Source organism: Oncorhynchus masou, unplaced genomic scaffold (assembly GCF_036934945.1).
Source record: "Oncorhynchus masou masou isolate Uvic2021 unplaced genomic scaffold, UVic_Omas_1.1 unplaced_scaffold_1552, whole genome shotgun sequence".
NCBI classification, from domain to species: Eukaryota; Metazoa; Chordata; class Actinopteri; order Salmoniformes; family Salmonidae; genus Oncorhynchus; species Oncorhynchus masou.
In genome coordinates, this window is record NW_027005571.1 from 78915 (window position 1) to 102119 (window position 23205).

At 41.1% G+C, this 23205-nt stretch overlaps 1 protein-coding gene across 1 annotated transcript; it reads left to right on the forward strand.

Annotated features, from left to right (window-relative positions):
* Positions 1-5420: 5420 nt before the first annotated feature.
* LOC135531201 (saposin-C-like) lies at positions 5421-22424 on the forward strand. Its single transcript, XM_064959317.1, has 4 exons — positions 5421-5632; positions 10492-10592; positions 16466-16552; positions 21854-22424. The coding sequence occupies exons 1-4, from the start codon at positions 5593-5595 to the stop codon at positions 22013-22015; spliced, it is 390 nt and encodes a 129-aa protein (XP_064815389.1). The 5' UTR covers positions 5421-5592; the 3' UTR covers positions 22016-22424.
* The last annotated feature ends 781 nt before the right edge of the window (positions 22425-23205 follow it).

A 23205-nucleotide genomic window follows, 5' to 3' on the forward strand; every position in this document is an offset into this window, starting at 1 on the left:
CCCTTCTTGCTTTTCTCTCCAAAACTCTTGAACGTGCCGTCCTTGGCCAGCTCTCCCGCTATCTCTCTCAGAATGACCTTCTTGATCCAAATCAGTCAGGTTTCAAGACTAGTCATTCAACTGAGACTGCTCTTCTCTGTATCACGGAGCGCTCCGCACTGCTAAAGCTAACTCTCTCTCCTCTGCTCTCATCCTTCTAGACCTATCGGCTGCCTTCGATACTGTGAACCATCAGATCCTCCTCTCCACCCTCTCCGAGTTGGGCATCTCCAGCGCGGCCCACGCTTGGATTGCGTCCTACCTGACAGGTCGCTCCTACCAGGTGGCGTGGCGAGAATCTGTCTCCTCGCCACGCGCTCTCACCACTGGTGTCCCCAGGGCTCTGTTCTAGGCCCTCTCCTATTCTCGCTATACACCAAGTCACTTGGCTCTGTCATAACCTCACATGGTCTCTCCCATCATTGCTATGCAGACGACACACAATTAATCTTCTCCTTTCCCCCTTCTGATGACCAGGTGGCGAATCGCATCTCTGCATGTCTGGCAGACATATCAGTGTGGATGACGGATCACCACCTCAAGCTGAACCTCGGCAAGACGGAGCTGCTCTTCCTCCCGGGGAAGGACTGCCCGTTCCATGATCTCGCCATCACGGTTGACAACTCCATTGTGTCCTCCTCCCAGAGCGCTAAGAACCTTGGCGTGATCCTGGACAACACCCTGTCGTTCTCAACCAACATCATGGCGGTGGCCCGTTCCTGTAGGTTCATGCTCTACAACATCCGCAGAGTACGACCCTGCCTCACACAGGAAGCGGCGCAGGTCCTAATCCAGGCACTTGTCATCTCCCGTCTGGATTACTGCAACTCGCTGTTGGCTGGGCTCCCTGCCTGTGCCATTAAACCCCTACAACTCATCCAGAACGCCGCAGCCCGTCTGGTGTTCAACCTTCCCAAGTTCTCTCACGTCACCCCGCTCCTCCGCTCTCTCCACTGGCTTCCAGTTGAAGCTCGCATCCGCTACAAGACCATGGTGCTTGCCTACGGAGCTGTGAGGGAACGGCACCGCAGTACCTCCAGGCTCTGATCAGGCCCTACACCCAAACAAGGGCACTGCGTTCATCCACCTCTGGCCTGCTCGCCTCCCTACCACTGAGGAAGTACAGTTCCCGCTCAGCCCAGTCAAAACTGTTCGCTGCTCTGGCCCCCCAATGGTGGAACAAACTCCCTCACGACGCCAGGACAGCGGAGTCAATCACCACCTTCCGGAGACACCTGAAACCCCACCTCTTCAAGGAATACCTAGGATAGGATAAGTAATCCTTCTCACCCCCCCTTAAATGATTTAGATGCACTATTGTAAAGTGGCTGTTCCACTGGATGTCAGAAGGTGAATTCACCAATTTGTAAGTCGCTCTGGATAAGAGCGTCTGCTAAATTACTTAAATGTAATGTAAATGTAACTGTGTCTGTATTTGTATTGTGTCTATGTTTTGTAAGTATTAAATGGAAAACATAAATAAATTGAACATAATTATCATTATTTTTGGACTGCTTATTGCCATGGTGCTTTTTTCCATCAATCTCCCAACATTTGCTGACTGACTGAAGAAATGGTCAAGCTGAGAAATTATTAAATCACTTAGTTCTGTCATGTTCCCCCCTAGTCTCTTCCCTCAGCCACTGTATCCCCGACACAACTCTGGGGGTGGAGTGCTATAAGTCTTGCAAGTGAAACGATGTTACACCCCCAACTTGGTGTGAGTTTGTAAAGACACACAGCTTCACACTGTAGTTTCCTGTTTGTTAACCCACTGATGGCCTTCTTCTCACTATTTAACATTTCCACAAAGAAGGGTGTTGGGTGGGCTTCAGGATACTGTGGGAAAGGTCCTAGTCACACAGTGTTGTCACCTCAGTTCATCACTATATCACGCAGAGATTGGGCCAAGGCGATTATGGTTAGGATAACTAATTTCATCACCTGTTATTGTAATTTCAAATGTAGAAAAAGCAATTACTAACTGGTTTCTGTGAGTGCAACTTTTGGATGATGCTACTGCGACCTTGCTAACTATTTAAGCATACCCATGTGTGTGAAGTGCTGCTAACCACACTATTACGGTTGAGGACAGTGGTACAAACATACACAAACTTTTTCACAGTTTGAAATCTGTACTGTAGTATGCATGGAAACTGAAATACTTTACAGAGAGTGCAACAAGTACATATCAGTGGTCACATAGTCTCTTTCCACGGCTGCTGTGTCTTATCAGTTTGAGGCAAGCCAGACTAAGACAAGCATGTGATTATGCTCTAGTCTAGCTATAATCCTCTCAGAAGCAGATATACAGTGCCTTCGTAAAGTATTCAGACCCCTGGACTTTTCCCACATTTTCTTAGGTTACAGCCTTATTCTAAAATGGATTTAATATTTTTTTTCCTCATCAATCTACACACTATACCCCATAATTACAAAGCATATTTTTTTAGCTAATTCATAATTTTAAAAGACCATGACATAACACATTTACATAAGTATTCAGACCCTTTACTCAGAACTTTGTTTAAGCACCTTTGGCAGTGAGTAACGCTACACACCTGTATTTGGTTTCTCCCATTTTTCTCTGCAGTTCTTCTCAAGCTCTGTCAGGTTGGATTGGGAGTGTTTCTGCACAGCTAATTTTGTCACGCCCTGGTCTATATTTATTATGTTTATCTTCATTTATTGGGTCAGGCCAGGGTGTGACATGGGTTTATTTGTGGTGTGTTTCGTCTTGGGGTTGTGTGGGGTGTATAGCATAGTCATTGGCTGCCTGAGGCGGTTCTCAATCAGAGTCAGGTGATTATCGTGGTCTCTGATTGGGAACCATATTTAGGTAGCCATATTCTTTGTGTGTTTCGTGGGTGATTGTCCTTAGTGTCCTTGTTCCTATCGCTATGTTAGTTTTTACTAGTATAGGCTGTTTCGGTTTTCGTTACGTTCTTTTTGTTTTGTAGTATTTGTATTGATTCGTGTTTTACGTTTTCATTAAACATGGATCGCAATCTACATGCTGCATTTTGGTCCGACTCTTCTTCGCCTACAGAAAACCGTTACAAATTTGAGGTCTCTCCAGCGATGTTCGATCAGGTTTAAGTCCGGGCTCTGGCTGGGCCACACAAGGACATTCAGAGACTTGTCCCAAAGCCACTCATGCGTTGTCTTGGCTGTGTTAGGGTCAATGTCCTGTTGGAAGGTGAAGCTTTACCCCAGTCTGAGGTCTTGAGCCACCGTGCTTCTACATTTGCATTGCTTGCTGTTTGGGGATTTAGGGTGGGTTTCTTTATAGCACTTTGTGACATCTGCTGATGTAAAAAGGGCTTTAGAAATACATTTGATTGAGAGCTCTAGAGCAGGTTTTCATCAAGGATCTCTCTGTACTTTGCTCCATTCATCTTTGACTCGATCCTGACTAGTCTCCCAGTACCTGCCGCTAAAAAAAAAACACCCACAGGATGATTCTGCCACCACCATGCTTCACCGTACGGATGGTGCCAGGTTTCCTCCAGACGTGACTATTGGCATTTAAACCAAAGAGTTTAATCTTGGTTTCATCAGACCAGAGAATCTTGTTTCTCAAGGTCTGAGAGTCTTTAGGTGACTTTTGTCAAACTCCAAGCGGGCTGTCATGTGCCTTTTACTGAGGAGTGGCTTCCGTCTGGCCACTCTACCATAAAGGGCTGATTGGTGGAGCGCTGCAGAGATGGTTGTCCTTCTAGAAGGTTCTCCCATCTCCAAAGAGGAACTCTGGAGCTCTGTCAGAGTGACCATCGGGTTCTTGGTCACCTCCCTGACCAAGGCCCTTCTCCCCCGATTGCTTGGTGGTTCCAAACTTCTCCCATTTAAGAATGATGGAGGCCACTGTGGTTTTGTCGACCTTTAATGCTGCAGAAATGGTTTGATACCCTTCCCCAGATCTTTGCCTCAACACAATATTGTCTCGGAGTTCTACGGACAATTCCTTCGGCCCCATGGCTTCGTTTTGCGCTGTCAACTGTGGGCTCTTGTATAGACAAGTGTGTGCCTTTCCAAATCATGTACAATCAAGTGAATTTACCACATGTGGACTCCATGCAAGTTGTAGAAACATATTAAGGATGATTAATCGAAACCGGATGCACCTGAGCTGAATTTCGAGTCTCATAGCAAAAGGTCTGAATACTTATGTAAATAAGTTTTTTTCTGTTTGTAATATTTTATACATTTGTAAAAATGTCTAAACTTGTTTTCACTTTGTCATTATGGGGTATTGTGTGTAGATTGCTGAGGATAAAAAAACACATTTTAGAATAAGGCTTTAAGGTACCAAATGTGTAAAAAATGAGTCTGAATACATTCCAAAGGCAGTGTACAAACATTTAAATCGAGTCTCCCACAAACAGCAACCTTTTCCATTTGGCTTTACTGCATTTATTTGGTCATTAAACCTGTTACGACATAACTGATACATTTGGAAGTTAACTCTCATTATCAGCAGACTACAGATAGGGAGAGGCGTTGTGGTCAGGTGAAATCAGATTAAAATCCCTGCAGCATTCCACTTAATTTCAATGTCATACATTAGCATGGTTAGGAGAGCACTTCTATCATATAAAATGTAAATGGACTTGTCAATTGTGTACACATTTAGAAAATGTGTTGGCTCTAGGTTGTGAAAGTTTTAGGCCGCACACTGAGTTGCCACAAGTCAGGATGTAGCATTTACATATAACTGCCAAAATAATGGAAACACTTGAGTAGATGAGGGATAGATACAAGTATATTGAAAGTAGGTGCTTCCACACATGGTTCCTGAGTTAATTAAGCAACTAACATCCCTTCATGCTTCGGGTCATGTATAACAATGCTGAGCAGGCCATTGTTTAGGCTAACATGGCTACGCCCCCATAGGATGACAATGCCCTTATCCACAGGGCACAAGTGGTCACTGAATGGTTTGATGAGCATGAGAATTATGTAAACCATATGCCATGGTCATCTCAGTCACCAGATCTCAACCCAATTGAACACTTATGGGTGATTCTGGAGTGGTGCCTGAGACAGCGTTTTCCACCACCATCAACATGACACCAAATTATGGAATTATTGTGGAAGAAAGGAGTTGCATCCCTCCAGTGGATTTCAGAAACTTGTAGAATCTATGCCAAGGTGAATTGAAGCTGTTCTGGCTCGTGGATGCAAAACACCCTATTAAGACACTGTTGGTGTTTCCTTTATTTGGGCAGTTATCTGTATTTGTGGTACAGCTAGTGAAAAAGGAAGTCAGCTTTCTGATCTTCGCTTTGAAGAATGATAGTGTTTCAATGCCCATTTATAAAATACCTTAAACAACAATATTGCCCCCCCCCCCACCCCTCCCACCCGGGCTCAGATCCAATCCCTCAACCTTGCTAACAACGCTCCTTCCCCTCCACAACGGCAACCAATCAAGCCAGAGGCAATGGGTAGAAAAGAGCAGACGTTCTGTGCTCTCTAACCAGGACCAAGTTAACTACACTGGCTTACAACAGTTGCTTTATTATCCATTTCTACCTTTTGACTGAGAAGAAGATGAGGGTCATCAATATCGGTCTTCTGCTGGTTTGTGCAGGTAAATATATGGGTCTTCTTTTGTGAAATATGGGTGATATGTCAGAAAAATGTCATATTGAAATCCAGCTTTAGGGTAAATCCGTTTGAATTCATTACATGTTTGCCCATGGAAGAAGTGGTCAGAAAGTAACATTTTGGTCCTGATTAACATTCAGGAGACAAAAGGTGCTCAAAGTTGAATAATTTTGCATACACCACCATACCATGAGACATCCATGTCTTCATCACTGGAAAAGATAAACAGTTGAGTTTAAATGCTTACAAGTGTTGTCAATCTACAGTGTTTTATTATGTCTTGAATATTTTTCTTTTATAAAGAATTGTCATTTTGAAAACTGTTAATATGACAATGGTTAATCAAATCTCCCCATTTCTGCCCATTTCTTTGCTCAGTTTTGCATAAACGCTTGCCATAATGTAATTTTGGTGAATGGCGAGACTGGTGAGAGTTAAAACTCCTTTGCATAAACTGTCTACATTACTACATATACAGTATAAATGGCTAATTATGGAAAATAAGATAAACAGGATTTTTAAAGTATATATTTTTTAATGGCTATATATAATACAAATCGAGGTAAGGGCGATGGAAATGCATTTGACAGTTGATCTGCTTCTGTTTTGTGGGTGGCACTGGGTGCTCTTTTCGAAGGATGGGTCCCAGTCTCTCGGGTCCATGGGATGCTTGGGGCCTTTTGGCGGTCTGCCGGGCATTGGGATGACAACCCAACTCGGGATGAGGAGAGCTTTTAGTGGGTGGAATAGTGGGGACCAATTGGAGGTTTACTCAGTAGCAATGCAAATATCAAATATCATCAGCTTTAGACATTCAATCATCATGTTATATTTTAATGGTACGTTTACAAACCTTATATTATGATAAATAGAATAGAAACTTGTGTTTCATTATGGTAATTGGTGAAATAAGTATAGCCAGTTATAATTGTAATGTTTATATGACAGATCATAAGAAAGATAATAAGAAAAGACTATCAGTATTTACCTGGCTAAAGAGAAGGAATATGTCATGGATATATTGGAATTAGTGGATATGGATATATGACCTAGAGAGATATACATGGCGGAGGCTTAATCAAGCTAGTCGTCTTGATTACTTTCTTATGTCATTCTCTCTGGCACCAAAACTTTAAAAAGTGTTGATAGGGGACAGAATGCGGTCGGATAATCACATAATTGGCGTATATATAAAACTCTTACAGAATTTTCACGTGGCGAGGATATTAGAAATTGAATCAAAGCCTACTGGATAAACTTGGACAGAATAATTTATAACTGACTTTTTCCGATATACCATAGGTACAGCAGATTCCCTTATTGTATGGGGCACTTTTAAATGTGCCTTTAGAGGCCATGCAATTCAGCACGCATCTATAAAACAAAAGCAATTTTGGTCAAAAGAGTCCATATTAACAAAGGAAACTGAAGGACTAACAGTACAGTTAAATAGCAATAAAACTGTACCATAGAGAGACAGAATACGTTAGAGGAAAAACAAAAAGAAATGGAGGAACTTATTCAAGAAAGATCCAGTGTAATATATTATAAAAATAAAGCGAAATGGATGGAATATCGGAAAAATGCACCAAATTATTTTTCAATCTTCAACATAGAAATGCCACCAACAATTTTTTTACTGGAGTAAAACACGGTTATCCATTATCGGCATATATATTTATTATTGCCATTGAAATGTTAGGTGTTAAAATTAGATCCAACAATAATATTAAAGGGATTAGAAATCCGTGGTTTAAAAAAAGGTGTCATTGTACGCTGATGATTCATGTTTTCTTTCAAAACCACAATTTGTATCCCTGCACAGCCTCAGAGGATCTAGATACTTTTTCTAAACTCTCTGGATTAAAACCAAATTATGAGAAATTATTTTTTACATTACCGTGTAGTTTACCAATAAAATGCTCTGTAGATATTGCTGCGAGGAAAGCAGAGGCATTATATCATTTATAATGGGACTGTCCATATGTAGCTTGTTTTTGGTCACAGGTCCAGGAATGGCTGAAGAATTGAAGAAAAGCAACATTTACCTAGTACTAATGCTGCAGATAGCAACACTGGGTGATTTTAAAAGTCATAGTCAATCGACCAAAAATATAATAATTATTTTATCATAATCATTTTTTTAATCTTTAATTTACAAACAGTAGAAGCTATGATAATAGAAAGGTTCAGTACTTTTGTGAAGCATCACAGCACAATTGACAATATATATGTCAAATAGAAATCCAGGGAAATTTTACTTGGATTAAATGTCAGGAATTGTGAAAAACTGAGTTTAAAAGTATTTGGTTAAGGTGTATGTAAACTTCCGCCAAATACATTTAAACTCAGTTTTTCACAATTATTTTTTTTTTAAAACTTGGGTCAAACATTTTGGGTATCCTTCCACAATCTTCCCACAATAAATTGGGTGAATTTTGGCCCATTCCTCCTGACAGAGCTGGTGTAACCGAGTCAGTTTGTTAGGCTTCCTTGCTCGCACACACTTTTTCAGTTCTACCCACACATTTTATGGGATTGAGGTCAGGGCTTTGTGATGGCCACTCCAATACCTTGACTTTGTTGTCCTTAACTTCATTTTGCTACAACTTTGGAAGAATGCTTGGGGTCATTGTCCATTAGGAAGACCCATTTGTGACCAAGCTTTAACTTCCTGACCGATGTCTTGAAATGTTGCTTCAATATATCCACATCATTTTCCATCCTCATGATGCCATCTATTTTGAGAAGTGCAACAGGCCCTCCTGCAGCAAAGCACCCGCACAACATGATGCTGCCACCCCTGTGCTTCAGGGTTGGGATGGTGTTCATCAGCTTGCAAGCATCCCCCTTTTTCCTCCAAACATAACGATGGTCATTATGGCCAAACAGTTCTATTTTTATTTCATCAGACCAGGGGACATTTCTCCAAAAAGTACGATCTTTGTCCCCATGTGCAGCTGCAAACCGTAGTCTGGCTTTTTTATGGCGCCTTTCAGGTTATGTCGATATAGGACTCGTTTTACTGTGGATACAGATGCTTTTGTAACTGTTTCCTCCAGCATCTTCACAAGGTCCTTTGCTGTTGTTCTGTGATTGATTTCCACTTTCCGCACCAAAGTACGTTCATCTCTAGGAGACAAAAGGCGTCTCCTTCCTGAGCGGTGTGACGGCTGCGTCGTCCCATGGTGTTTATACTTGCGTACTATTGGTTGTACAGATGAATGTGGTACCTTCAGGCATTTGGTAATTGCTCCCAAGGATGAACCAGACTTGTGGAGGTCTACAATTTCCTTTTTTGAGGTCTTGGCTAATTTCTTTTAATTTAATTTTCAAATGATGTCAAGCAGAGGCACTGAGTTTGAAGGTTGGCCTTGAAATACATCCACAGGTACACCTCAAATTGACTCAAATGAAGTCAATTAGCCTATCAGAAGCTTCTGAAGCCATGATATAGTTTTCTGGAATTTTCCAAGCTGTTTATTAAAAGGCACATTCAACTTAGTGTATGTAAACTTCTGACCCACTGGAATTGTGATACAGTGAATTATAAGTGCAATAATCTGTCTCTACACAATTGGTGGAACAATTAATTGCTTCAAGCACAAAGTAGATGTCCTAAGCGACTTTCCTAAACTATAGTTTGTTAACAAGAAATTTATGGAGTGGTTGAAAAACGAGTTTTAATGACTCCAACCTAAGTGTGTGCAAACTTCCGACTTCAACTGTATATAGATATATATATTTAGCCCAAAAATATACGGGGGATTGAAAATTATGCAGACGATTACATTGATGGAAGCAACAATCTGCAATATTAAAGCTGATCCACCCCCTTACTTCACAATTAATTTTATTTAAAAAAAAGAATGCATATAAAAACGCTTCAACTCCGATTATTTTGAAGCATAAACCCTATTTCAAATCTGAGCTTTTTGTGTTGTTTCCGCCATCGGTTGAGACAACATGCGTGTCATTTCAAATCATAGAAAAAATAATTAATAGATGGTACATATGCCTGCAAGACCACTGCAACTTAGATGGTAAACCATTTACATTTTAAATTAATAGTAATTTTTACTTCTAATTACTCCCACAAAGATGACCCACCCGCTGCTAAATGTCAACTTAAATGGTCATGTCTATTCCGGTATCTTTTATGATTTCAATAGGTTTCCTATGGAGGATTTGCAGTATAATCTTTAACAACAGATATTCCCATTCAAGTCAACATTCTCTGATGTGTGGACCTCCAACCATTAGATTCACATTTTAGTACATTTATCAGCCAAAACATGATATCCACCCTGTCTTCAAGAGCATGTTGTGTCTCAACCGATGGCGGGCACAACACAACTTAGATGATGATGTAGAATAGGGTCTAAACTACAACATCTGTCAACATGAAAAAATAGAAATCTTCACGTTTTTAGATCATTGATTTTTTTTAAAGGTAAAAAATAGAAACTTTTTATTGTAAACTTTCCCCCCCCCCCAGAAATTATAAAATATTTGACAACCCCATTTGTAAGCTTTTTAATTATATTAATCTCAACCATTGAATATTTCCCAGTGATGAAGACATGGATGTCTCATAGTATGGTGGTTTATGCAAAATATGTAAACATTGAACACTTTTATCTCTTTAATATCTTGGCATTCAGATCTAAAATGTCACTTTCTGAGCACTACTACAATGGTCATATATGGACGGAATCATTCAAATCGAAAGGGGTGCTGTCAAAAAGTGATTGAATCCAAATGGATTGACCATTTACCTATTGTAAAGATGTTACCGTTTTTGTCATAAAATGACAATGCTAATAGAATCCTTTTTTGTAGCCTTTGCTCAGTCCTTCAAGTCTCAAGGTGGGGGGAATCTGAAAGAGGAGGAGGACATGTGGAGGGACTACCTAATCGACAGAGATGACAACCATGCCGAGGTAGTGTTGGAGACTTTTCATTGTATTGTATTAGTGAGTACTGCCCCGGACAAAAACACCTGATTCAGTTTGATAACTAGTTAATAAGTTGAATCTGGTATGCTTGTCCGGGTCTACCAAATAATTTGTACTGTTGGGGATACTCATGGACTCTAGTTGAGAAACACTGCCCAACACAATACCCAGCTAGCACATTTGGTTCCTTGGAAGGTGTGGGAACATATGTTTTTGGTTTAACATTGGCTGTGGGAAAGATATATTTTTTTCTGACCAGAAAGGAACATTTTGTCTGTTCTGGGAACGTTTATTTTTAGGTTGCAGAGAGGTTCTGAGAACGTTTTATTTTGGTTCCTTTAATGCTTTTCTGGGAGGTTATATTAATGCTTTGAGAAGGGAAATTATAGGTTATTTTGAGGTTTTTGAATAACTTCCACTGAATGTTTCAATAAGACTTTTAATAACACTGCTAGTTTATTTCTTTGGAAATTCCTTATTCATTAATTATGCAAAAACATGTATTTTGTATTGTAACACAGAATTAGTCCACTGAGCCACCAGAATGAAACTAGCATGCCATTTCAAAGGAAACAAGCACTCATTAAGATCAGGAGTGGTCAATTAGTGGGCATGGCCAACACAACTTTACAGTGAAATGCTTACTTACATGCCCACTCTCAACAGAGTAGAGTTAAAAAAGTAACACACATATTTGCTAAATAAAAAAAGAAATTGTAACTCAATAAAAACAATAACGAGGCTATTTACAAGGAGCACCAGTACCATGTCAATGTGCAGGGGTACGAGGCAGTTGACGAAATGTAGTATGTACATGTGGGTAGGGGTAAAAGTGTCTAGGCAATCAAGATATGTAATAAACAGAATAGCAGCAGTGTATGTGGGAGTGTGTCTATGTGTGAGTGTCGTCAATATGTATGTGGTGTGTGTGTGTGAGCGTATGAGTGTGTTGGAGTGTCAGTGTAGTATGTGTGAGTGTGTAGATTGAGTCTAGTGAGTGTGCATAGAGCCAGTGCAAGGAAGTCAATTTAGATCAGGAAACAAATAACAAAGGGGTTAAATTTAAATTGTGTGGGTAGCCATTTGATTAACTGTTCAGCAGTCTTATTGCCTGAGGGTAGAAGCTGTTTAGGTGCCTTTTGGACAAAGACTTGGCACTCCGGTACTGCTTGCCGTGGGGTAGCATAGAGAATAGTTTATGACTTGGGTGGCTGCAGTTTTTCACCATTTTTAGGGCCTTTCTCTGACACCTCCTGATATAGAGGTCCTGGATGGCAGGGAATTTGTCCCCAGTGAACATACTTCAAACTTCTTATGGCTTGGGGCAGTATTTCGACGTCTGGATGAGAAGCGTGCCCAAAGTAAACTGCCTGTTAATCAGGCCCAGAAGCTAGGACATGCATATAATTGGTAGATTTGGATAGAAAACACTCTAAAGTTTAATGTCTATGATTATAACAGATCTGATATGGCAGGCGAAAACCTGAGGAAAATCCATCCAGGATGTGGGATTTTTTTGATTAGTGTATTTTCAATTGAATGCCTATACAGTATCTAATGGGTTAGGATCCAGATTGCAGTTCCTATGGCTTCCACTAGATGTCAACAGTCTTTAGACCTTGTTTCAGGCTTGTCTTCTGAAAAATGAAGAAGAATGAGACCTTTTTGTCAGTGGACTGAGGAAGAATTCAGAGCTGGTTTGCGCTCGTGACCGATTACGCACACTTCGTTGTCTTTCCTTTCTATTGAATACGCTATTGTCCGGTTTAAATATTATCGATTATTTAGACAATTGTCAACCTGAGGATTAATTGTAAACATTGTTTGACATGTTTCGACGAACTTTACTGGTACTATTAGGATGAATTCGTCTGCATGACCGCCTTGGAGCATGTGGATTAATGAACAAAACGCGCCAACAAAACTGAGTTTTTGGGATACAAAGAGGGACTTTATCGAACAAAACAAACATTATAGTGTAGCTGGGACTCTTGTGACTGCAACCATATGAAGATCTTCAAAGGTAAGTGATTAATTTTAGAGCTGTCCGCAGATAATCGCATTTTATGCTTTCACCGTAAAGCTTTTTTGAAATCTGACAATGCGGCTGGATTTCTTGGCAAGTCTGTGTATTTGGTTACCAAGGCAACTACTGTAGCTATCTAGTAAACTTCCTAGCTACTTCAGTTAACCTCGCCGCGTTTTTTGAAACCTCCTCATGCCAATGACTCCTTATATGGCTGTGAATGGGCCACGGATGAGCTTAGGCTTTCTGTCGCTTCCCCAAGGTGTCGACAGCATTGTGACGTATTTGTAGGCATATCATTGGAAGATTGACCATAAGAGACTACATCTACCAGGTGGTCGCTTGGTGTCCTCCGTCGCAATTATTGCAGTGACAGTCTTTGGAAACTGCAAACAAGTAGGTACTGCAAACAAGTCCCTTAGAAATCTAATTTCCCAATTATATTTTTTTGAATAGACAGTGACCTCAAACAAAACTGAATGGTTTGTCCTCGGGGTTTTGCCTGCTACATAAGTTCTGTTATACTCACATACATAATTCAAACCGTTTTAGAAACTTCAGAGTGTTTTCTATCCATATCTACTAATAATATAGATATCTTATATTCTGGTGATGAGTAGCAGGAAGTTGAATTTGGGCATGCTCTTTATCCAAAAGTTAAAATGCTGCCCCCTATCCTGAATAAGTTTTAACAAGATGTTAATCTTTAAACCGATGTATAACACTGTATTTTTTATGAATATTTATTATGACTATTTCTGTATTTTGAATTTGGCGCTCTGCAATTTAACCGGATGTTGTCGAGGTGGGTCGCTAGCGGAACGCCTATGCCAGAAAGGTTTACTTCTTGAGTGTAGGGGGCAGGATTTTCGTTTTTGGCAAAAAAACGTACCCTTTTAGAAACGGCCTATTTCTCAGGCCAAGAAACAGTTTCCCAAACTGTCAAATAATTGTCTGTAAGTATAACAGAACTGATATTGCAGGCGAAAACCTGAGGAAAATCAAACCAGGAAGTGGCTTCTATTTTGAAAGCTCCATGTTCCATAGCCTGCCTTCGCTCCATTTAAAGGGATATTAACCCGATTCCTTTCCCTATGGCTTCCTCAAGGTGTCAAAAGTCTTTAGACATAGTTTCAGGCTTTTATTTTGAAAAATGAGCGAGAAAGATATCACGTCAGTGGATAGCTGGGTGTTCGCAGAGTTTTGCTCTTGCAACAGAGTGGGCCAGCCATTGTCTCTCCCTCTCCTATTGAAAAAGAGACAGTCCCGGTTGATATATTATTGATTATATATTTTAAAAACAACCTGAGGACTGTTTATAAAAACCGTTTGACATGTTTCTGTGGAAATTACGGATACTATGTGGAATTTTCATCTGCGATGTCATGACCGCTCAAGCCTGTGGATTTCTGAACATAACGCGCCAAACAAATGGAGGTATTTTGGATATAAAAATAATCTTTATGGAACAAAAGGAACATTTATTGTGTAACTGGGAGTCTCGTGAGTGAAAACATCTGAAGATCATCAAAGGTAAGCGTTTTAATCTATTGCTTTTCTGACTTTCGTGACCAATCTACTTGGCTGCTAGCTGTTTGTAATATTTTGTCTACTGAGAGAGATGCTCTTACATAAACGCTTGTTATGCTTTCGCCGAAAAGCTGTATTGAAATCTGACACGCCAGGTGGATTAACAACAAGCTAAGCTGTGTTTTGCTATATTGCTATAATATTGATTTCATGAAAATTTAGAAATGTAATTTGAATTTGGCACACTGAAATTTAGCGGGTGTTGATGAAAATGATCCCGCTAACGGGATGGGTGCGTCAAGAAGTTAACAGGATAGAGTTTTGTTCATGCTGAGAACGGAATGTCTATGTTTTTAAATAGCCTTCTTTGTTCAAGTTGTGTCTATGGTGGTTTTCTTAACTTTCTCAGAAAGATTTGAGAACATGAATGAATAGAACCATGAAAACAACTTCATGCTTAAGTACAGAAATTCCCACAGAACAACGTTGCTTCTGAACATTCGTGGAACAATTTGAGAACATGACTTTAAATAGAACCATGAGGAAACATTATGCTAAAGTAATTAAATTTCCACAGAAATACGGTGTTTATCTCGGTTTTCCTCTTGAAACTCTAGGGGCGCAATTTCATTTTTGGATGAAAAACGTTCCCGTTTTAAACAAGATATTTTGTCACAAAAAGATGCTCGACTATACATATAATTGATAGCTTTGGAAAGAAAACACTCTGAATTTTCCAGAACTGCAAAGATATTGTCTGTGGGTGCCCTAGAACGGGAGCTACAGGCAAAACCAAGATGAAACGGCAACCAGGAAACCAGCAGGATTTTTGAGGCTCCGTTTTCCATTGTCTCCTTATATGGCTGTGAATGCGAGAGGAATGAGCCTGCCCTTTCTGTCGTTTCCCAAGGTGTCTGCAGCATTGTGACGTATTTGTAGGCATATCATTGGAAGATTGACCATAAGAGACTACATTTTCCAGGTGTCCGCCCGGTGTCCTCCGTCGAAATTGGTGCGTCTTTTTCAGCTGCTGGTATTTTTCCATGCGATTCTGAGGGGAAAGCAGGCTTCCACAAACTGCATATCAATGAAGAGATATGTGAAAAAACACCTTGAGGATTTGATTCCAAACAACGTTTGCCATGTTTCGGTCGATATTATGGAGTTAATTCGGAAAAAGTTTGACGTTTTGGTGACTGAATTTTTGGTTCGTTTTGGTAGCCAAATGTGATGTACAAAACGGAGCGATTTCTCCTACACAAAGATTCTTTCAGGAAAAACTGAACATTTGCTATGTAACTGAGAGTCTCCTCATTGAAAACATCCGAAGCTCTTCAAAGGTAAATGATTTTATTTATCTGGTTTTTGTGAAAATGTTGCGTGCTACATGCTACTCAAAATGCTAAGCTAGCTTAGCATACTCTTACACAAATTAGTGATTTGCTATGGTTCAAAAGCATATTTTGAAAATCTGAGATGACAGTGTTGTTAAGAAAAGGCTAAGCTTGAGAGCAGGCGCATTATTTTCATTTTATTTGCGATTTTCAGAAATCGTTAACGTTGCGTTATGCTAATGAGCCTGAGGCTTTATTCACGATCCCGGATCCGGGATGGGGAGTATCAAGATTAACATTCACTGAACTATTTGAGAACTTTCCCGATGTCAAAACAGTTGAGAACGTTCAGAGATCATTACCAAAATGTAAATGTAACCATGTTTGAACTTTTAGGAAAGCTTATATTAAAGTAATTAAAAAAATGTTTTATGTGAAGTTCCTTAAATGTGCTGAGAATGTACCAAAGCCAACCCACTGGGCACACACATTTTGAATCAACGATGTATCCATGTCATTTCAAATGAAATTACGCTGAACCAATGTGGAATAGACATCGATTTGACGTCTGTGGGAAGCAACTTTCCCAGAAAGTTGCGGGAAGTTTGTTTGCAAAATAACCATAGGCCAACAACGCTCTCACCAAGCTCTAAGACACATGGTTCTCAGAACGGTATGTGCTAGCTGGGAAGCCTAAAGAAATTGGGGTTTGCATGAAAAAAAATGGTAGCACCAGTGCCAGCCTGTTTGTGCTACCATCCCAACTCCTTGTCACCCATTGTCATGCCAAACATGTGAAGAGAGCAGAAACAGACTAAGCCCAGTGGTGATTGTTTTAATTAATCCCAAAGAAAGAAAGAAACATTCATCTAGGTTAATGTCATTATTTGGCAATACCATTTTGCCATGTCATATTTAAGTAAATACCTGATCATTTTTGTAACCTAAAATGTCTCCCTCTCCCTCAGATCAAAGCTGTCCTTCCAGGTACCTGCTTTGCGTGTAAGCGCATCATCAACAAGGTCAAGGCCCAGCTGGATGGTGATAATAACAAGGTAATGATGACAGATTGCTCGCCTTCCATTTTACAGCCACAGAACAAACTCACGTTAGCTTTACACTCTTTAATAAATATATAATGCAAATACACTTTTTAGTTGTAGTGTTGATGGATTCTGGGTGCTAACTTCTAAACTTGGGATAGGGTAAATTTTCAGGTATCCTATTGAACTATTGAGTGCTTAGATTTAGAGGGTTACACCAGAAGTTAATGGTTATCTGTAAGGAGGAAGGTATATGGTGTGTGTGGGCTATTTACAGATGGGCTATGTAAAGGTACAATGATCGGTAAGCTGCTCTGACAGCTGATGCTTAAAGTTAGTGAGGGAGATATAAGTCTCCAGCTTCGGTGATTTTTGCAATTAGTTTCAGTCATTGGCAGCAGAGAACTGGGAGGAAAGGCGGCCAAAGGAGGAGATGGCTTTGGGGGTAACCAGTGAAATATACCTGCTGGAACGTGTGCTACGGGTGGGTGCTGCGATGGTGACCAGTGAGCTGAGATAAGGCGTGGCTTTACCTAGAGCATACAGGTCGCAGTGGTGGGTAGTATATGGGGCTTTGGTGACACAACGGAATGCACTGTGATAGACTACATCCAATTTGCTGACTAGAGTGTCAGAGTGTAACGGTTTTCTTCCTGTGAAGGAGAGGAGGACCAAATTGCAGCGTGGTTATTTATAAACACCTTTAATGAAAGATGAAAACGTGAACACTGTACAAAATAAGAAAACGTGGAAAAACCGAAGCAGTCCTAACTGGTGCAAAACACAGAGACAGGAACAAGCACCCACAAAATACCCAAAGAATATGTCTGCCTAAATATGGTTCCCAATCAGAGACAACGATAAACACCTGCCTCTGATTGAGAACCACTCCAGGCAACCATAGACTTACCTAGAACACTCAACTGAACACAACCCCATAGACTACAAAACGTCTAGACAAAACAAGATACATAAATCACCCATGTCACACCCTGGCCTAACCAACATAATAAAGAAAACACAGAATACTAAGGCCAGGGCGTGACACGGAGGTTATTTTGTAAAGGACATCGCCAAAGTCAAGGATCGGTAGGATAGTTCGTTTTACGATGGTATGTTTGGCAGCATGAGTGAAGGATGCTTTGTTGCGAAATAGGAAGCCAATTCTAGATTTAATTTTGGATTGGAGATGCTTAATGTGAGTCTGGAAAGAGAGTTTACAGTCGAACCAGACACCTAGGTATTTGTAGGTGTCCACATATTCTAAGTCAGAACCGTCCAGAGTAGTGACGCTAGAAGGGCGGGCTGGTGAGGGCAGCGATCGGTTGAAGAGCATGCATTTAGTTTTAATTGCATTTAAGAGCAGTTGGAGGCCATGGAAGGAGTGTTGTATAGCATTGAAGCTCATCTGGAGGTTTGTTAACACAGTGTCAAAAGAATGGCCAGAAGTATACAGAATGGTGTTGAGGTGGATCAGAGAATCACCAGCAGCGACGTCATTGATGTATACAGAGAAAAGAGTCGGCCCGAGAATTGAACCCTGTGGCACCCCCATAGATTGCCAGAGGTCCGGACAACAGGCTCTCCGATTTGACACACTGAACTCTGAGAAGTAGTTTGTGAACCAGGCAAGGCAGTCATTTGAGAAACCAAAGCTGTTGAGTCTGCCGATAAGAATGCAGTGACTGACAGAGTAGAAAGCCTTGGCCAGTCCGATGAATACGGCTGCACAGTATTGTGTTTTACCGATGGCAGTTATGATATCGTTTAGGACCTTGAGAGTGGCTGAGGTGCACCCATGACCAGCTCGGAAACCAGATGGCATAGCGGAGAAGGTACGGTGGGAATCGAAATGGTCTGGAATCTGTTTGTTAACTTGGCTTTCCTTTAGAAAGGCAGGGTAGGATAGATATAGGTCTGTAACAGTTTGGGTCTAGAGTGTCACCGCCTTTGAAGAGGGGGATGACCGCGGCAGCTGTTCAGTATTTAGGGATCTCAGACGAAACGAAAGAGAGGTTGACCAGGCTAGTAATAGGGGTTGCAACAATTGCAGTGGATCATTTTAGAAAGAGAGGATCCAGATTGTCTAGCCCGGCTGATTTGTAGGGGTCCAGATTTTGTCAGCTTTCATAACATCAGCTATCTGGATTTGGGTGAAGGACAAATGGGGAGGCTTGGGCAAGTTGCTGTGGGGGGTACAGGGCTGTTGACCGGGGTAGGGGTAGCCAGGTGGAAAGCATGGCCAGCCGTAGAAAAATGCTTATTGAAATTCTCAATTATCGTGGATTTATTGGTGGTGACAGTGTTTCCTAGCCTCAGTGCAGTGGGCAGCTGGGAGGAGGTGCTCTTATTCTCCATGGACTTTACAGTGTCCCAGAACTTGTTGGAGTTTGTGCTATAGGATGCACATTTCTGTTTGAAAAAGCTAGCCTTTGCTCTCCTAACTGCCTATGTTAACTGCCTAACCTGCCTGGGGCTATCCGATGCTATTGCAGTACGCCACAGGATGTTTTTGTGCTGGTCAAGGCCAGTCAGGTCTGGAGTGAACCAAGGGCTAATGGGGCATGCTTTTTAACGGGGCATGCTTGTTTAAGATGGCGAGGAAAGCACTTTTAAAGAATAACCAGGCATCCAGTACTGACGGAATGAGGTCAATATCCTTCCAGGATACCTGGGCTAGGTCGATTAGAAAGGCCTGCTTGCTGAAATTGTTTTAGGTAGCGTTTGACAATGATGAGGGGTGGTTGTTTGACCGCGGATCCATTACGGATGCATGCAATGAGGCAGTGATTGCTGAGATCCTGGCTGAAGACAGCAGAGGTGTATTTAGAGGGCATGTTGGTCAGGATGATATCTATGAGGGTGCCCGTGTTTACGGATTTAGGGTAGTACCTGGTAGGCTTCATGATAATTTGTGTGAGATTCAGGGCATCTAGTTTATATTGTAGGATGGCCGGGGTGTTAAGCATGTCTCAGTTAGGTCACCTAAAAGTACGAGCTCTGAAGATAGATGTGTGGCAATCAATTCCATATGGTGTCCAGGGCACAGCTGGGGCTGAAGGTGGTCTATAACAAGCAGCAACGGTGAGAGAGTTGTTTCTGGAAATGTGGATTTTTAAAAGTAGAAATTCAAACTGTTTGGGCATAGGCCTGGGATAGCATGATAGAACTCTGCAGGCTAACTCCACCCCCTTTGGAAGTTCTATCTTCGCGAACATTTTTGTAGTTGGGGGATGGACATTTCTGAATTTTTGGTGGCCTTCCTAAGCCAGGATTCAGACACTGCTAAAGCAGCGAATAAAACAAATTTAGGGAGGTGGCTTCTGATATTAACATGCATGAAACCAATGCTTTTACGGTTACAGAAGTCAACAAATGATACTGCCTATTCAGGGGCAGATTTGTACCTTGTCAGTTCAGGGATTTGAACTTGCAACCTTCCGGTTACTAGTCCAACACTCTAACCACTAGGCTACCCTGCCTCACCGGTATGCCTACACGCTATAAGAACTGGTCGTCTAGTGCGTTGAGAACAGAGAATAAAAGGAGCAGATTTCTGGGCATGGGCATAGATTCAAGGCATAATGTACAGACAAGAGTATGGTAGGATGTGAGTAGAGTGGAGGTAAACCTAGGTGTTGAGTGATGATGAGAGAGGTTTTCGTCTCTGGAGGGACAAGTTAAAGCATGTGAGGTCTCCACATGTGTGTGGGGGGGGACGAAATAGCTGTCTAAGGCTTTTTGAGCGGGACTGAGGCCTCAACAATGAAATAAAACAGTAAAAACTAGCCAAGACAGCAGTAGACAAGGAATATTGACATTAGAGAGAGGCATAAAGAAATCACAGGTGTTGATCAGGAGAGCTAAGGCAACAATGGGTAAATGGAGATGAATGGGCAGAGTGGGTAAGTTAGGTACATGCAGGACCTGGGTTCGAGGCTGGGGCCGACAGTGAAACAAAAGTAGGTACTGTGTTATTGAAACAGTCCCGGGGGCATCAGCTGTGTACCCGAGTGATCATAGGGTCAAAAGAGCAGCAATAGGTGAGTCAAGGTACTGTTCGGTAGTCACTACTACGCTAGGCGAGCACTGGACACAGCATTTATAAAAACTAGCAGGCTGGTGCTAGTAAATGGTTTTTCAGCAACATCGTAACATAATAGCTTGTTGAGAACACATCGGGCGATCATGTCGGCAGTCCAGTCGTGATGGATTGACGGGGCTCCATGTTGACAATAAAGGGTTCAGGCAAATTAGCAAAGGAGGTATTGTAGCCCTAGCATTAGCTGGTATATATATATATATATATATATATATATAATGTATATATAATGTATATATATATACATTTTTTATTACCTTAATTTAACTAGGCAAGTAAGTTAAGAACAAATTCTTAGTTTCAATGACGGCCTAGCTTGAGGCTAGCTCAAGGCTAGCTGGTGCTTGCTTCGGGACAGAGGTGTTAGCTAACAGTAGCCACTCATTAGCAGCGAGCAAGCTGCAATGATCCAGAGTGATGATCCGGTGTAATGATCCAGAGCGGCAGGAATCCGATGATATGATGTAGAGAAGCAGTCCGATATGCTCTGGGTTGATATCGCGCTGTGCAGACTGGCAGGTGTTGTCCGATATAAAACTGGCTGATGACGGGGAAAAAAGGTGAGGACCGCTAGCCGTGGCTAACAAAGACTAGTAGCTAGTTAGCTGGCTAGCTCCTGATGGAAGTTCTAGCTATGAGGTATAAAAATAGCAGATCCGTACCACACTGGGTGAGGCGTGTTGCAGGAAAGTATATTTTGTTTGTAGATAGAAAGTGAGATTAAGATATATACGAGAAAGACTGGCTATTTACATGGGATAAAACACGGGATAAGACAAAGACAGATACACACGTCCAACTGCAGCGCCATCTTAGATTCAATAAAGATGCAAATGTTTAGCGAGAAGGAGGGAGACTCCACTCAAAGTCGGGTACATATACCACAATTATTTTAAACATGTCTTTGTCTAATGCAACTGTATTGACCCTCTGGGAAGAATAAACTTGGTTTTGGCTGTCATAGTGTCCGTTAAGTTTGTACTCTGAAAATGTGAAGCCAACAGTGTAAACACAACAGTCTCATCAATATACAGTATTTTATAGCCATAATAAATCCTAGTCAGGTTCATATTGAAATGATTGAGAAACCCCTTTATACTGCTATATCTCTGCAATTCTCACAATGTTATGTAAGCAAATTAATTTGTGTCACCAATGACACAAAAAAAACATTCTGTAAGTGATCTATCTCTCTATATTTTTACTTGCAGGATAACATATCTGCTAAACTGGACTCTATTTGTGGCAGCATGGGGATACTCAAAGCCATCTGCAAGAAGCTTGTCAATAAATACAAAGAAAAACTGATTGACGAACTTGTCAATGATGAGGACGCAAAGGATGCCTGTAAGAAATTGAAGCTATGCAAATAAAATACCATTTACCCATGATTGCCCTGTGCACACGCTTCTTTCAGAACACGCTGTCATAGCTTACCTTAACATTATTTTCATACACAACTGTCTGGATGGAATGGCAGTCTTTAAAGTCACTTATTAACATTGCTAAAGACTGACATTCCATCCAGACAGAAGAGGACTGGCCACCCATCAGAGCCTGGTTCCTCTAGGTTTCTTCCCAGGTTCCTGCCTTTCTAGAGAGTTTTTCCTAGCCACCATGCTCCTACATCTGCATTGCTTGCTGTTTGGGGTTTATGGCTGGGTTTCTGTATAGCACTTTGTGACATCGGGTGGTGTAAAACAGGCTTCATAAGTATATTTGATTGATTGATTGATTACAACTGCAATTTTCATTGAATTAAATACTGAAGGTTATTCAAAACGGTCTCCTTCATTTCACTATAAAACCCTTGCTATTAATGTATACTATCTCCCTGGAATGCATTCTAAAATGAGGGGCTTGGTCTCTCCCTTTTGGATATTTTACATTGGAAAAATCATCCTGTGAATTAGGGCTCAATTTGATTGTATCGTAGAAGATCCAAGTTATAGCTTGAATTAAATTTAAAGGCGAAATGACATTCATTTTTACCTTTATTTAACTAGGCAAGTCAGTTTTAAGAACAAATTCTTATTTCAATGATGGCCTAGGAACAGTGGGTTAACTGCCTTGTTCAGGGGCAGAACAACAGATTTATACCTTGTCAGTTTAGGGATTTGATCTTGCAACCTTTAGGTTACTAGTCTAACGCTCTAACCACTCGGCTACGCTGCTGCCCCCACCCTGCATTTTAACACAGATCTTCCGCAATACAGATCAAATTCCCCCCTCAACTGACAAAGGTATTTTCACTGCTTTCAGAGTACCACTATAAATGTAAACACAAGTCACGCTGTAGTACATCATGTTAGTCGTGATAACTGCTAACGATAAAGGGTTGTGCTAATGATTTCAAGGGTGTAAGTGGTCCATGTCTAAAATTTATTTTGCGACAACACTGGCCCAAAACATTCAGTATCTTGTGACTGAGGAGAATATGAGGACCACCTCTCTTATCATCAGTATTGGTCTTCTTCTGGTTTGTGCAGGTAAATATGTGGACCTTCTTTTGTGAGGTAAAATGTAAGGGATATAGATAGCAATTACATAGGCCCAATGAAAT